Genomic DNA, 17,426 nt, shown 5'->3' with positions numbered 1-17,426 from the left:
GAGGGCAATGGGGGGCTCCCTGAGCCCTGATTGCCATCCCTGGTGGCCATAGTGGGCATCCCTGGGGTCATAGGTGGGCGTCCCTGGGGTCATGAGTGGGCATCCCTGGTGGTTCTAGTGGCACCCCCCCCCCGAGGGTCTGCACTGGTAATCAATGATCTGATTACCAGTGCCGACCCCCCCCCCGTCTGGGGAGCCGCCGATCGGCGCTCCTTTACTCGTGCCTGTCAGGCACGAACTAAGGAAAGCCGATCAACGGCTCTTCCTGTTCTCTATGTGACCAGCCATGATTGGACACGGCTGGTCACATGGTAAAGAGCCTACGTCAGGGGCGCGCAGAGCTGTATTATCCTGCCGCCGTCATAGGACGCCCGGTCAGGATAATACAACCACAATCCCGCCGTCAATTTGCTATAGGGCGGGCGGGATGTGGTTAAGCTAGCTTCAGAACCTGTGTAATTAATATATGTTCAGTTTTAAAGGTGGCAACTGTACACTGGCAGTCTTCCCACTGCTGATGATGTAAGTATGTCCTTCTTCCACTGGTCACTGATATAATGTGGTCATTCTCCCATTGGTCACAAATGTAAGGGACCACTACACTGACCACTAATATAAGGGAGTCCTTCTCCTATTGGTCACCAATGTAAGGGACCACTGATATAAGGGGATCTTTCTCCCATTGGTCCCCAATATAAGGGTCTGCTACACTGACCACTGATATAAAGGGGTCCTTCTCCCATTGGTCACCAATATAAGGGACCACTACAATTATCTCTGATATAAGTGGTATATTCCCCCATTGATCACCTATCTATGGGACCACTAGTATAAGGGGGTCCTGCTCCCATTGGTCACTAATGTAAGGGACCACTACACTGACCACTGATAAATGGAGGTCCTTCTCCCATTGGTCACCAATGTGAGGGATCCATACACTGACCACTGAAATAAGGGGTATTTTTTCTCCCATTGGTCACCTATTTATGGGACCACTGTACTGATCACTGATATAAGGGGGTCTTGCTCCTATTAGGCACTAATGAAAGGGGCCACTACACAGACCATTAGGAACGGGCTCCATGTTGTTTCTCAACAGAGGATCAGACTGAATTGTGATTATTTGAGGATTCAGAGAAACTTAATATTTATTCAGCTGAGTTGAACCTATTACCATCACTGCTAAATTTGATTGCACACTCACCTCCCCTCTCCTCTCCTGGCCAGCCAGGCTGTATACTCAGATTAAGGGTCTGTTATGGATTTCTGGGGGGAACGCACAATTTTGTTTTTCTTTAACGTAAGGATTACCATTAAAATCCATAGACTTAAGGGGAGGGGGTTTACTAAAACCGTTGCACACAGAATATGGTACAGCTGTGCATTGGTAACCAATCTTCATGAACAGAAAATGTTCTGTAAGTCTTTGCAGTTCTCTTTCTGCCTAAAGGGTGATGGTGCGATATAGGCGAGTCAAGTGACATAATGCCAAGGCTTTTGTGGACAGAGGCAATGAGTTTTTTAATGTTAGCAAGCATGTTGATGTTGTGTGAAGTGCCTTCAACATAGTGACAATGTGGGGGAGAGAAATCCTCCAAATCTTCCTCCAGTACTGCATCCATATCCTCTTAATTCCCTTCTGTCTCTGTATCCTCTAGGACCCGCATATCGGGATCATATCCCGGTTGAGAAACTGGAGTGAGAGAAGAGGTGGGGCATTTTATAGCTCTGGACAAAGATTTCTGTATTCATCTGTCCAAGGAATGGTGACTGTAACAGATCCCCAATACTTGGACCAAGTATTTCTGTCTTAGGTCTCCAGAATCTCACTTGATGCAGTGACCTGGGCCCTCAATTCCCCCCAAACATCAGCCTTAGCTCGATGAAGGGTAAAACAAAAGACACTTTATTCAACAACTAACTTCCAATATATACAGTCTCATGTGTTTGATTTCATTATCATATGCAAATGTAATTGTATACAGAACATAGTTAACATACCTTGGCCATCTGGAACAAGACAATAGGTGAATGAGACTGCAAAATTATCATAATTAACTCAACAAACAACAAGCCCCCAAAACAAAGCCAAATACGTATTCCTAGAAGTGTAAATACAAAACCACCTTTAAACAGATGAAAGCAGAAGACGTAGGCTGGCAGACTGCCCGTCTTTGTTTTCAAAACACCTTATTATAGTGTCAATACACATCCCCACAGTAGATAATAGCTGAGTTTGACGTCGTTAGCATCTCTTTGGTCTCTCATTGTGTGGAGAAGTCCTCTGCTGTAACAGGCAGCTTTAGGCCTGTAATATTGATCTTAGTCTCAGAGTCTGTATCTTGGGGTGACATGGATTTGAGTCCAAAGTAACACTACTCCCATGGTCCTTTAGCATATACCCCACACAGAGGTGCACTCCCCTACAAGCAAGGGCCCATAGTCCGCGGGCAGGAGTCTGGCCTCCACACACCTCCAGTAGCCCGTGGCGAGCGTCCCAGCAAATGGGCGTTCGTCACATATCTCCCTCCTCCTGGGTAGACTAACCAGACCTCCAACTGGTTTGGGTCTGTGTTAGTCTGGTGTCTTTTGCCAGACTGTGCCATGCTCCAGAAGGCCTCCTACCTTACGTCCCAATTAAAATATCCGGGGTCTTCCTGGGCAGGGCACCAGCTATAATCCACTCCAGAGGCATTCCATTGTTGCTGGAGGGGCAAAATCAGGGTGGCACAGGCCCCCATACTAGGGGGTTTGGGATCTGGGCCGATTGCCCAGAATCTCTGTAATCCAGGGGTGGAGGCCACGGCCCCATCCACCCCTTCCATGTCAAAAGCTGCATGGACTGGTGGGCAGATACCAGTGGGGTTCTGCCCGGCTGCCAGCTTTTACGCTGGGTAGGCACTCAGCTGCTGGGACAAGGGACCTACAATCACCTCCCGCTAATGCTGGCTGGTCCTGGGTAGTGGGCACGACCGTCTCCACCCCCAGTGATGTTGGCTGCTGCTGGGACCAGGGACCTACAATTGTCTCTCCTGGTAACGCTGGCTGGTGCTGGGTAGTGGGCATGACGATCTCCACCCCCAGTGTTGTTGGCTGCTGGAGGGACGAGGACCTACTATCGCCTCTCCCGCTAATGCTGGCTGGTCCTGGGTAGTGGGCATTACCATCTCCACCCCCAGTGCTGTTGGCTGCTGGTGGGATGAGGGACCTACAATCGCCTCTCCCGCTAATGCTGGCTGGTCCTGGGTAGTGGGCACGACCATCTCCACCCTCCAGTGCTGTTAGCTGCTGCTAGACAAAGTCTAGGAGGTGTTGGTAGTCCTGTTCCAACCCCCACTCGATGATAACCAGGTAGACGAGGTCTAGTCTCAGCTCCAACAACAACTGAACTGGTAGCATCCTTCTCTGGTAATATTAAATAGCCCAGAACCGCGACATCGCAGGACTGCCAAAATCATCATCCTTCTCCATGGCCTTCCACAACAGGCCTGGGCCATCATAGCCCCCCCCCTCTGGTTGAATGCCTTCTGCCAACCAAGGGTCTCGTTGGATTGCGTACCACCATAGTGCCCAGTACGGGTCGTCCAGCATAATTTCTCTCTGGACCAGGCACTCAAGGTGCCTTTCCCACTGTGTCAACAGTTGTTCTCCCAGGATAAACATCCGTTGGCTCACTTGTTCCTGCCAGCGTTGCGCTGTACTTGGAAGCTTCTCTTTCCGCCGAAGCTGTGCTACCTCCATGGACTTCTGCCAGAGTTCTTGCAATACATATTTTCTCCAGTTCCCCTTGTCCTTGGCTGACATATGGCCCTGTTCCTTTGCCAGTATGTCTTGTAGTCTCCGATGGAACTCCACCTCATATGGGGACACTGCCCGAGGGCTAGCTCGCTCCATCTCCTGAGTTCCTCCTTAGACCAAGATGCTGCTGGGCTCCTCACTGCATTCCTGGTTTGGGATCTATTCAGAGAAGAATCCCACCGCCTCCCACCAGTGTAACAGATCCCCAATACGTGGACCGAGTATTTCTGTCTTAGGTCTCCAGAATCTCACGTAATGCAGTGACCTGGCCCCCTCAATTCATCAGCCTAAGCTCGATGAAGGGTAAAACAAAAGACACTTTATTCAACAACTCACTTCCAATATATAGTCTCATGTGCTTGATTTAATTATCATATGCAAATGTAATTGTAATTGTATACAGAACATAGTTAACATACCTTGGCCATCTGGAAAGAGACAATAGGTGAATGAGACTGCAACATTATCATAATTAGCTCAACAAACAACAAGCCCCCAAAACAAAGCCGAATACGTGTTCCTAGAAGTGTAAATACAAAACCACCTCTAACAGATGAAAGCAGAAGACGTAGGCTCGCAGACTGCCCGTTTTCATTTTCAAAACACCTTCTTATAGTGTCAATACACATGTGGAGAAGTCCTCTGCTGTAACAGGCAGCTTTAGGCCTGTAACATTGATCTTAGTCTCAGAGTCTATATCTTGGGGTGACATGGATTTGAGTCCAAAGTAACACTACTACATTGGTCCTCCAGCATATACCCCCACATAGAGGTGCACTCCCCTACAAGCCAGGGCCCATATTCCGTGGGCAGGAGTCTGGCCTCCACACACACCTCCAGTAGCCCGTGGCGAGCGTCCCAGAAAATGGGCGTTCGTCACAGTGACAAAAAACTCTGCTTTTCTCAGGTAGGCCACATGTTGAGTTCCTAAGATAGAACTAGACGCGAATACGAACATTGGTGTTAAAATCGGGTCCTGCTCTGGTGAGAGAGATGCATTGTCACTCTGTGTGTTAAGTAGAGCTTAAGCAGAGCATATGTTTGTTTTTGATTTAGAATTGACTCCCTTTCGCCTGGTCATTACCATAGCTACAAGTATTGTACAAGTATAAGTGATGGTATTCCTTTGTGAAGCACTCATCATGGAGTAGGGTGAGGGAGATAGGGTAAGTGTGTATGGAAGGAGTATGGGGTAACCCAGGTGTACACTGTCCTACAACAAATCCTAGTGTTGAAAGGGTGGCAGGAAACATCTGAACATCTTATAGGGACAACAAGCTGAAGTGGCCTTAAAGCATAGCTCCAAACTGTCCCTGATTTTGAGGGACTGCCCCTGATTTGGAACAAAGTCTCTCTGTCCCTCTTTCTGCCTCATTTTGGTCTGATCTACTGTATATATTTGTATATAAAATGCACTTTTTATCTTTCAAAAAGTGTGTTCCAGTGCCAAAACTTTCATTTAATTTCTAAATTGCTGATTTTGTACATTTCTAAAGCCAGTATAAAGGAATAGTAGTAGTAAAAAAAAAAGCACTTGTGGGTTTAACTATGCTTTTTTTGTATAATTCTCCTTTAAGGGGGTCGCGGCAGGGGGTGTGTCCTATGTCTACATAATTTTGCTAATAGGTGTCCCTTGTTCCCATCTCAAAAATTGGGAGGTATTCTTAAAATGTGTGACTGATGTAACACCTGGTCATGCACCCGAGAATGAGTTCTGAGTGGTTGAATTTTAGCACCAAAATTGAAGTTCCACATTCCAAACATAGCTCCATTTATACAATAATAGTCAGATGTACAGGGTAACCCTGTCTTACCTGTCCAAGATGCTGGAGTTTACATAAAGTCCAAGCTTCTCCTGTCACAGTGGGACTGGGTTCCATAGCCATGGACCATGGGCCTGGACCTGTATAGCACCATGCGGCAAACTCAACAAGTTGTGCCAATGAATGTCAGCGTCCCTGGCAGGATCCAGTGTCCGAAGCAACATTACAGGCCATCTTTGCAGTGTGGGGTCGGGGTACGGCTCCCAAAGTTTTACCAAGTTTGCACTTATTTGGATACACTGCTTCTGTATAGGTGTAATGAGAAGACAGTGAGGTGTTCATTGAAAAATTCAAATATTTCCGCTATCTCCAATTGAACCACTGGATCACAGCTCTACACCGTACCTCCACATATCCTTACCACAAGACCTTCTTTGAACATGCATGCAAATATGCCCCAGGAGCCCCGGGTCTCATCTCATCCATATACGCCTCCCTAAACGGACGTACATCATCGGCATCCCTCTCCTATATGTTACAATGGGAGCGGACCCTCCAGTCCCCAATAGACAGGGAAGACTGGAGAAAGGCCTGGAAGATAGTAGCAAAATGCTCTTTCAATACAAATACACTGGAAGCCGCATACAAGGTTTTATTTAGGTGGTACTGGGTCCCCTCATGAATATCCTATGCTTACCCAGAGAGTGATGATAGGTGCTTTCGCAGATGCGGGCAAAGAGGGGACGTTCTGCATACCTGGTGGTCCTGTCCGAGACTGGTGGGGTTTTGGTCCAGGGTCCTTGGCTTGCTCCATTGCCTTTTTCATATCACAATTCGTTGAGATGCAAAACTAGCCCTCTTACAATGTCTGATCCCTGAGCTGTTTGCATCCCAACAGAAGTTGGCCACCTACCTATCTTTCTCAGCCAAGCAGATCATAGCCCAGGCCTGGAAGACCACGAGCGTAGCCTTCCAAGGAGTAAAGTCTTGCATGTCCGCCCTGATGATTCAGGAACAAATGTCCAGCATCGTGAACGACTCACACTCAAAACTTGGGGACCATGGAGTTCCCCTCATTCCAGACGGCTTGTGCGGGCCTCCTCTAACTGTTCCCGGCAGCGTCCCCGAGTCCGAACTCACCCCCTTCTCTCTTTTCTCTCCCTCTTCTGAAGCTATAACCTCTTCCAGTTTTCTCTTGCTGGCTCCCTAGATCCCTTCTCTATCTCCCCTTCTTTATATTTTCAGGAAATTTATGGGGCTGGTTCCAGAGTCAACTACCCTTGAGATTGGGAAAAGGTGTGCGATTTTCTGCATTACCTTGCCCTCAGGAGAATTCCCCCTCTATCCTGTTTTTTTTTTTTTTTGCCCCAATACATTAATCGTTTACTGTTATTATCTCTACGGTACAAAGGTTTACAATGATGTATAAACTTTAGATCTATGTTACAATTTATTCTTCCTGTATTACCTGAACATTGGTAGCCCCTACGTGGGCATATTTGTGCTGTATCGAATTCTATGGTCTCCTTGAAAACCAATAAACATATTAAAACAGAAGAATTCAAATAGAATAAAAAACAAACAAACTGGGAAACTGATTGACCTGGGAATTAGAGGAGGTCCATCGCCTTCAAACACTAGCATTAAATGGAGGGCTCACTGAGTGATGTAGGGTTATCGAAGAAGTTCCCCAAGGGAGGCATGTCCTCAAAAGTTTACCAGTGTCCAATCACCTGACGGTACATGCCTATAACCCATGGTGTACGAATATGTTGCCTGGAGAACTGGAAGAAGTTATAGCTTCAGAAGAGGAGAGAAAACAGAGAAGGGGTGAGTTCGGACTCAGGGACACAGCTGGGAACAGTCAGAGGAGGCCGGCACAAGACCATCTGGAGCGAGGGGAACTCATAGGAAATCCATGGTCCCCAAATTTTGAGAAATTTAGAGTGTGAGTCGTTCAAGATGCTGGACATTTGTTCCTGAATCATCAGGGCAGACATGCAAGACTTTACTCCTTGGATGGCTCCGCTCGGGGTCTGCCAAAGCTAGGTACCCCCCCCCCCAAAAAAAAAAAAATGACATACCAAAATGTGGCATGTCAGGGGGTCAGGAGCACTTTCAGCAGAAGTTCCACTTTTGGGTGGAACTCCACTTTTACTCTAAGCTGATGACCTTTAGGGGCTTTTGGAGCATCATCGATGAGCCATTTTTGGGTACCATTTGTTGTCATTGCACTGGAACACACCTTTTTTTTAAAAAAAATTCTTTATTGGAGAGAAAAGTTCAATCCAGAAGGTACACTATATTGTCAAAAGTATTGGGACACCTGCCTTTACGTGCACATATGAACTTTACTGGCATCCCAGTCTTAGTCCGTAGGGTTCAATATTGAGTTGGCCCACCCTTTGCAGCTATAACAGCTTCAACTCTTCTGGGAAGGCTGTCCACAAGGTTTAGGAGTGTGTCTATGGCAGAGTTTCTAAACTAGGGTTCCTCCAGATGTTGCTAGGGGTCCCTTGAACAATGAGCAATTTCTGCCTCTCGGATAAGTTCCAACTGACACCATTGATGTTTTTAGCTATCTGTAAGGGGGGAATTCTTCCCAATGACCACATATGTAAGGAGCATTCTTCCCACTGACTGTCACACTAATGCATCATGAGTTGTAGCTATAGTAACTTAGCAGGGGTTCCCTGAGACCGGAAAGTTATTTCAAGGGTTCCTCTGTGTTGAAAAGGTTGAGAAACGCTGGTCTATGGGAATGTTTGACCATTTTTCCAGAAGCTCATTTGTGAGGTCAGACACTGATGTTGGAGAGAAGGCCTGGCTCGCAGTCTCCGCTCTACTTCATCCCAAAGGTGTACTATTAGGTTGAGGTCAGGACTCTGTGCGGGCCAGTCAAGTTCCTCCACCCCAAAACTCGCTCTTCCATGTCTTTATAGATCTTGTTTTGTGCACTGGAGCGCAGTCATGGTTGAACAGGAAGGGGCCATCTCAAATTGTTTCCACAAAGTTGGGAGCATGAAGTTGTCCAAAATGTCTTGGTATGCTGACACCTTAAGCATTCCCTTGACGGGAACTAAGGGGTCAAGCCCAACCCCTGAAAATAATAAAATAACCCCACTCCATAATCCCCTCCTCCGCCAAAGGATTTGGACCAGTGCACTAGTGTTGCATCGATACCGATGCCGATACTAAGCATTTGCACAAGTATTTGCTTCAAAAACCTTAAGACTCGGTTCCCTGCCGATAGCTGAAATGTAAAAAAAAAAAAAGAATGCTGGCTAGCTGTCAGCGGGATTTCCCACTGACAGCTGAAATGTAAGCAAAAGAATGCCAGTTATTCTAAAAATAGATATCGGTAACTGGCATTGGCGAGTACTTGAGAAAAAGTATCAGTACTCGTACTCAGTCCCAAAAAACTGGTCTCGGTGCATCCCTATAAAATACTAAATTATCCACTCATTGGTGGTAATTTGTAAAATATTCAGCGCCATCTAATGGCTAGATACAAGACTTTCTGTTTTTAACCGCTTGCCAATTGCGCACTGTAGTTTTACTGCTACAGTGTGGGCTGGCTGTGCAGAATCATGTATAAATATGTGATCATTTATTTCTGGGTGGTGCAAGCGTGGCTGCCCTCCCACCCAGCTGCACTCTCACTGGCTCCCTTAGATGCCAATCAGGGGGTCCCGGCCAATGTATCATGACCGTAACCTGCCGATCGGAGGAGTGGATGATATCAGAGAGTTGTGTTTGTAAAACAACACAGATCTCTCTACTGACAGCAGAGATGTGACATTTTTTTGCCACTCTGCAAAGCAGGAAAATAAAATCTATCACATCCCTTAATAAAAACAGCACACAGAGTTAACCCTTTGACTGCCCCTAGATGTTAACCCCTTCCTACCTAGTATCATTAGTACCGTAAAACAGTGCATTTTATTAGCACTGATCACTGTATTAGTGTCACTGGCGATGTCAGTGACAGTTAGTCAGTGCCCACAAAGTGTCAGTGTCAGACTGTCTCCACATTATCACAGTCCTGCTACAAGCCGCTTTTACTAGTATATAAAAAAAAAAAAATTTGAATATATATACCGTGAATTGTAAATGCTATATCTTTCAGGGTGTGCTTCTTCCCCACATGAGAGCTGTGATGTCCAGCAACATCCATATAGAGGACATTTCCCGCACTCAAGGCACTAATAAACCTCGAAGGTTGTGTGGGATCCCTGATGTACAGAAAGACAGGACTTCAGTGAGTAACAGTTCCCTCACTCATGACAGGAAAGTGGCTTCTTCCCCGTGTGAGATCTCTTATGTTTGTAAAAATTGGTCTTATCTGAAAAACATTTCCCGCACTCAGGACAGGAATACGGCTTCTCCCCCGTGTGAGATCTCTGATGCTTGTAAAGACTGGACTTCTGTGAAAAACATTTCCTGCACTCAGGACAGGAATACGGCTTCTCTCCCGTGTGCAATCTCTGATGTGTGTAAAGATTTGGCTTTTGTGAAAAACATTTTCCGCACTCAGAACAGGAAAACGGTTTTTCCCCCGTGTGAGACCTTTCATGTATGACAAGTTCTGATTTTCGTGCAAAACATTTTCCGCACTCAGGACAGGAATATGGTCTTTCGCTCATGTGTAGTCTCTGATGTTTGCAAAGATTGGACTTATCTGAAAAACATATCCCACACTCAGTACAGGAATATGGCCTTTCCCCTGTGTGAGACCTCCGATGTTTGACAAGTTCTGACTTTTGTACAAAACATTTCACGCACTCAGAACAGGAATACGGCTTCTCACCTGTGTGAGACCTTTGATGTGTGACAAGATTGCATTTCTGTGAAAAACATTTCCCACATTCAGGACAGGAATAATGTTTTTCCCCTGTATGCAATCTCTGATGTGTGGAAAGAGATGACTTATGTGAAAAACATTTCCCGCACTCAGAACAGGAATGTGGCTTCTCCCCTGTGTGAGATCTCATATGCTCATTAAGATCAGATTGATAATGGAATCCCTTCCCACACTCAGTACAGGAAAACCTCTTATCTGTTGGCAGGATGGCACCACCCCTCACAGTCTGAGGTGCCTCAGGATAAAAGGAATACGATGGTCCATCTACACTGTGTGGTGCCGGATGGACATTTGAGGTAGCCAGATTTTCTCCTGGACTATACTGAGTGATGTCCTCATCTTCTACTTTACAGTCTGGAGACAAAGTGAGACAATCCTCTGAGGTTTTCCTAATCTCCCGTTCATCTACTAAAATAGAAATAAAAAGATTATTACTAGACATGAGCAGATTGAGTACCCTAAACCAGGACTCTGCCCACATCAGGCAGCTTAGTCTCTGAGGATCTTACAATTCCACCCTCAAGGTAACTAGTAAATGGGTCCTCTGATCTCCTACCAGTTAATTTTTTTATTTATTGACCTTAGTCAGAGAGTGAGGAAACAACGAGAACCGTCTTTTATAGGAATGACAGAGATGAGGAGATTAAAGGACGAGTGCCCCCACCCCCACTATCTTTTATTGCCATCTTCCCAAAACAAGAAGTACTGCACTTTTGTATTTAGTCCATTAGTTAGTCATGAATAACAGCGGGGCTGAGCTCCACCAGAGGTCAGAGAGTGAGGATGGGGGGGGGGGGGGTGAACAACCAAGATGAAGACTGGACTTATCCAGAAGACCACTGTGACAAACCAAACTGGGACAGATGTTTTGGAGGGGACTTGGGGCTGTCTACCCACGGATTATGGCCCATGGATGAGACTGGGGATTTTGTCAGCTTCTCCTGGTCAGAGCATGGAAAACAGCTCAGTTCAGCCTCTAAATCCATGGAGAGAGCAGATCATTCTCAAATAATGGACAACAACATGATGAATGCAGAGAACGAGGCTTGAATTATTTCTCTGAATAAGGACAAAAAAGCTTTCCTTTTGGAGTGGATGGAAAGGTGTAATATTAATCTTGTACCGGTTAATGGTAAGAGGAAATATGGTGGCCCTCCTGCACAGTTTGAGAAGCCCCTCCACTTGGGACAGAAATATCTATCAACAATATCCCTCAGGAAATCTATGAAGATAAATTAATTCCACTTTCTCAGCCTGCTGGAACATTGTATGATTGTAGTATGATGACTTTTCTAGTGGACATATTACACAAAGCCAAACACCTGAAGACAGCATGTGTGATGCACTTTGTGTTATCTGGGCTTTAGACTGGTGCCGAAAGGTCTGGGTGTGCACTAAGTTACCTAGGTTTGTCTAGGAGACTAATTTTTAATTAGCTTATGGTTTTAATTACTTTATTGTTTATGTTTGCTGTTCATTACTGTTTACAGTTTGCATTGTCATGCTAATATCCCCAAGAGAAGAATGTCCTGTTTGCTTGTGTTTGTGTCTAAGTATTAATAAGGGGAGTTCCAGTTTGCACCTAAGCAAGTGTCGTCTAGTTCTTGGGTGCTCAGCTATAATACCCAGTTCCTGGTTCCCGACTGGAGAAGGCTGTATACTGATGGAAGCACCCAAGCTGTGTGCTGGATGGTCTGTCACATTTGGTGGCAGCAGTGGGATACTGCAGTCTGGGACATTCAAACCACCACCAGGATCTGAGGTACGGTTAGCAGAAAAGAAGAGGTACAGATACCAGCCGCCATGGAAGAGGAATTCCTAAGGAAGTTGTAGGAGATGCGGGTGCAGCACAGAGGACCAGTGCCAATGCAGATCCTACTGGGATGGTATGACTCAGTGGGCTGGAAACTCTGGAAAGAAGAGCTGGACCGACAGCAGCGCAGCCAGTGAAAAATTCTCCCCTCCATCCAGGAAAGATACTGGTTGCAAAACAAAGTGTGAGTGCTGCTATTGGGGGAACAACTGCACAAGGAGTACACAGCTGAGTTAAGCAGGCTGGTTCAGGCAGAGATGCAGCTGGACGGTAGCTACAAAGCCCTCAGGTGGCATTAAGACCACGTGTGCCCTTGGACAGTGAACAACAGCCCGACAGAAGGCTTTGGCTACAGTGGCTTGGCGTTGTTGTACAGGAGGCTGCCAGGGGACCCTGACTTTGGATGTAATCATGGTGTACAGAGACCAGGTGTTGAACATCTCAGAAGTGTACTGGGCACAAGGAGATATGGAGTTTCTAGCCATTCAGGAATGGGAACTGGAGATAGCCTACAGACGGCTACAGGACTCTGCCCAACAGCAGGGCTGGGCTCCCTTTGCCTGGGACTATCGGGAAGTACCCGCCGACAGCTCTGAAATCCCAGCTGAAGTGTAGGCAATGGGGCAGAACAACAGTGTGCTTTGCTCAACTCCACCCGCAACTATGGAAGCGGAGCTTCTATGGAGGATGCAGCAAGTGCTAACTCACTTTGATGAACCTGTTTCTGTGCAGGATAAGCCAGGATGGAGGAATGCATCTGACCTGCAGCCAGAAGAGGGAATGGGAGATAGAGCAGCCGGCTTATCTCGCAAGCGACAGATCCACAGTCTGGGAGAGGAGGTGGTCGTCCTCCCTCCTCAGTTGCAAACCCACAGTCTGGGAGTGGAGGAAACCATCCTGCCTCCGCAACAGTTAGCCAGAGCAGAGGATGGGAGGTCCCCATCAGAAGCACTGGCATCGGGGCTGAGCATGGCCAACCTCTGCACTGCACCTTCAATGGCTCCAGGGATCTGGGGAGAAGAAATAGCGAACCTCTATTCCCTGCCACCAACTCCAGAGACTGGGATTTAATAAACTTTTCTGCTGAGGAGGAACAACCCAGTGAGCCTCCAGCAGAACAACTGGCATCAGGGCAGAACATCACGTAGCTCTGCCCAGCACCAACAGCAGTTTCAGCTTTCCTGAGCGAAGAGGCAGCCAGCCTTTCTCCCACACCACCAACAGGGACAAGGGATGTCATGCCAGGGTGCATCCCAACAGCATCTGTGGAGTTACAACAATCTTCTCCAGCCAAAGCACTGGCCACAGGACAGAGTGCTGCCAAGCTCTGTCCGCCCTCGTCTGCAAATTTACCTGAAGCACTGGCAACCGAACAAAGAATCTAAGACCTCTGCCCCACACCTGCAGCAGTTCCAGAGGACCAGGGAGAGAAGGTGGTCGTCCTCCCTCCCCAGCAGCAGATCAAGAGTCTGGGAGAGGAGGTAGTTATCCTCCCTCATTAACAGCAAACCCACATTTCTGGAGAGAAGGTGATCGTCCTCCCTCCCCAGTGGCAGATCCACAGTCCGGGAGAAGAGCTAGTTGTCCTCCCTCCCCAGCAGCAAATTCACAGGCTGGGAGAGGAGGTGGTCTCCCTCCCCAATTTAGAGAAGGGACTCAGGAGCAAAGGAAGTCATCCTCGTTCCACAGCGGGAGTCTGGGAGTCCAGGAGATGAAGTAACTGGCTCATCTCAGCGGGAGTTCAAGGACCTGGGAGAGGAGGTGATCATCCCCCCTCCCCAGCGCCACTCCCAGATGAAGAAAGGGGAGAAAGCCATTCCATCTTCCCAGCGGCAGGTCAAGGAACGAGGAGAGGAGGTGGAGTTCCTCCCTTCCCAGTGGCAGATCCACAGTCTGGGAGAGGAGGTGGTCGTCCTCCCTCTACAGCATCAGACCCACAGTCTGGGAGTGGAGGAAGCTGGCCTCCCTCCCCAACAGTTAGCCGGAGCGGATGATGCGGGGTCCCAAGTAGAGGCATTGGCATTGCCCAGCACCGGCAACAACTCCGGAGCTCCAGGGAGCTGGGACAGGTGGCCCCTCTCCCCAGTGAAAGGCTGATGTAGTGAAGCTCTTACTCCCAGGTGAAGCACTGGCGAAACGGCAGAGCGCCACTGGCCTCTGCCTAGTACTTACAGTGTCTCCATGGCTCCAGACTTGGGTCTGAGACTATACAGACATTTCCCTCCATCCAGCACAGCCAGCAGACAACAGAGCAAGTAACCCTGGGAGAATTGTTCTTTCAGAGATCTTATTAGACCCAGGCATGGGGCAGAAGAACCAAAAGCACATGCCCCAGGTGCCTAGGTCGCCAATACTTATGGCAGAAATCCACATTTTGCTTCCAGCTAAACCCCAGAATCTCCATAAAAATCCAGTCCAATCTAGATACATACAGTGGGTACGGAAAGTATTCAGACCCCCTTAAATTTTTCACTCTTTGTTATATTGCAGCCATTTGCTAAAATCATTTAGGTTCATTCTTCTTCCTCATGAATGTACACATAGCACCCCATACTGACAGAAAAACACAGAATTGTTGACATTGTTGCAGATTTATTAAAAAAGAAAAACTGAAATATCACATGGTCCTAAGTATTCAGACCCTTTGCTGTGACACTATATTTAACTCAGGTGCTTTCCATTTCTTCTGATCATCCTTGAGATGGTTCTACACCTTCATTTGATATCCAGCTGTGTTTGATTATACTGATTGGACTTGATTAGGAAAGCCACACACCTGTCTATATAAGACCTTCCAGAACACAATGCATGTCAGAGCAAATGAGAATCATGAGGTCAAAGGAACTGCCTGAAGAGCTCAGAGACAGAATTGTGGCAAGGCACAGATCTGGCCAAGGTTACAAAAAGATTTCTGCTGCACTTAAGGTTCCTAAGAGCACAGTGGCCTCCATAATCCTCAAATGGAAGACGTGTGGGACGACCAGAACCCTTCCTAGAGCTGGCCGTCCGGCCAAACTGAGCTATCGGGGGAGAAGAGCCTTGGTGAGAGAGGTAAAGAAGAACCCAAAGATCACTGTGGCTGAGCTCCAGAGATGCAGTCAGAAGATGGGAGAAAGTTGTAGAAAGTCAACCATCACTGCAGCCCTCCACCAGTTGGGGCTTTATGGCAGAGTGGCCCGACGGAAGCCTCTCCTCAGTGTAAGACACATGAAAGCCCGCATGGAGTTTGCTAAAAAAACACCTGAAGGACTCCAAGATGGTGAGAAATAAGATTCTCTGGTCTGATGAGACCAAAATAGAACTTTTTGGCCTTAATTCTAAGCGGTATGTGTGGAGAAAACCAGGCACTGCTCATCACCTGTCCAATACAGTCCCAACAGTGAAGCATGGTGGTGGCAGCATCATGCTGTGGGGGTGTTTTTCAGCTGCAGGGACAGGATGACTGGTTGCAATCGAGGGAAAGATGAATGCGGCCAAGTACAGGGATATCCTGGACAAAAACCTTCTCCAGAGTGCTCTGGACCTCAGACTGGGCCGAAGGTTTACCTTCCAACAAGACAATGACCCTAAGCACACAGCTAAAATAACGAAGGAGTGGCTTCACAACTCCGTGACTGTTCTTGAATGGCCCAGCCAGAGCCCTGACTATAACCCAATTGAGCATCTCTGGAGAGACCTAAAAATGGCTGTCCACCAACGTTTACCATCCAACCTGACAGAACTGGAGAGGATCTGCAAGGAGGAATGGCAGAGGATCCCCAAATCCAGGTGTGAAAGACTTGTTGCATCTTTCCCAAAAAGACTCCTGGCTGTATTAGATCAAAAGGGGGCTTCTACTAAATACTGAGCAAAGGGTCTGAATACTTAGGACCATGTGATATTTCAGTTTTTCTTTTTTAATAAATCTGCAACAATGTCAACAATTCTGTGTTTTTCTGTCAGTATGGGGTGCTATGTGTACATTCATGAAGAAGAAGAATGAACCTAAATGATTTTAGCAAATGGCTGCAATATAACAAAGAGTGAAAAATTTAAGGGGGTCTGAATACTTTCCGTACCCACTGTAAATTGTGTCTGCAGCACAGAGAAGGAAGATTATCCGAGAGAAATACAGGAATATAGAATGGGGAACACAGCTCAGGAAAGTGACGATGGGGATTACAGGCTGATATCACCCAATCATTGCCCTACTCTGGACCAATCAGTGAGCAGTATGGGTGGAGGAATGTATTTGGTGTTAATGACCCACCTGTGCTGATCTCTGAAGGAGTGTCCTCCTCTATAAATGTCACCGTTATTCCATCCTCCTCCATAGACTGCTGATCATCCCTCACATACATCTCTTCTTCTTCTGTTTTAACCTCAATTTTAGAATCTCTCAGGTTTCCACTCTGAATTTATAATAAAAATTATATCAATTGTAACAATGCAGATAATGTACAGATCATAATGATACTATCAGTGATTGTTCCTCATCTACCTGATCACATTTTGCGTAGTTGTGATCTTCCTGTGCGGAATTCCAAGAATACAGAGGACAGATACATCTCTCTGGTGGGCTTCTGTAGCTGGATGACTCCTTCATGATGTCCTGGTACAGATCTTTGTATTCTTTTGTGTCCTCCTCTATAAATGTCCCCGTTATTCCATCCTCCTCAATAGACTGCTGATCATCCCTCACATACGTCTCTTCTTCTGCTTTACCCTCAACTTTAGAATCTCTCAGGTTTCCACTCTGAATATATAATAAAAATGACATCAATGGTAACAATGCAGATAATGTACAGATCCTAATGATACTATCAGTGATTGTTCCTCATCTACCTGATGATGGTGAGGGATGGTGTGATCTTCCTGTGTGGAATCCAGAGAATGCAGAGCACAGGGACATCTCTCTGGTGGGTTCCCATTACTGGATCCATCTGTAGGAAACACACACACTGACTGAATACATTGTTTATCTGTTTATCAGATGATGGGGGATCTAGGTGGACCCTTCGTAATGCCCTTTCCTTTACAATAAAGTCTCCTCTTACCCGGTGATGTGAGGGGCGGCTGATTGTCCATCATGACGTCGTTGTAGAGATCCTTGTGTCCTTCTAAATACTCCCACTCCTCCATGGAGAAATAGACAGTGACATCCTGACACCTTATAGGAACCTGACACACACAATGATACAGTCACCAT

The 17,426-nt window shown here is 46.8% G+C and overlaps 3 protein-coding genes across 3 annotated transcripts in view; 1 reads left to right on the top strand and 2 right to left on the bottom strand.

Moving 5' to 3' along the window:
* The window catches only part of LOC309550010 (uncharacterized protein), a 64,529-nt gene extending 53,838 nt beyond the window's left edge, over positions 1-10,691 (bottom strand). The window contains exons 1-2 of the mRNA XM_082250483.1: positions 9,840-10,691; positions 6,475-6,561 (exon numbers count right to left, since the gene is read on the bottom strand). Coding sequence (XP_082106609.1) covers positions 6,475-6,561; positions 9,840-10,555 — 803 coding nt within the window. The 5' untranslated portion in view covers positions 10,556-10,691. The remainder of the gene's footprint in view (positions 1-6,474; positions 6,562-9,839) is intronic.
* LOC309550685 (uncharacterized protein) overlaps positions 1-17,426 on the bottom strand; it is a 903,485-nt gene that overhangs the window by 143,762 nt on the left and 742,297 nt on the right. The window lies entirely within an intron of this gene.
* LOC309550716 (uncharacterized protein) overlaps positions 1-17,426 on the top strand; it is a 286,486-nt gene that overhangs the window by 237,854 nt on the left and 31,206 nt on the right. The window lies entirely within an intron of this gene.

This window comes from Pelophylax lessonae (genome assembly GCF_965119305.1).
Source record: "Pelophylax lessonae genome assembly, chromosome: 3".
Classification (NCBI taxonomy): domain Eukaryota; kingdom Metazoa; phylum Chordata; class Amphibia; order Anura; family Ranidae; genus Pelophylax; species Pelophylax lessonae.
Note: the sequence above shows the minus strand (reverse complement) of the source record. Positions and strands in the feature narration are given on the sequence as shown.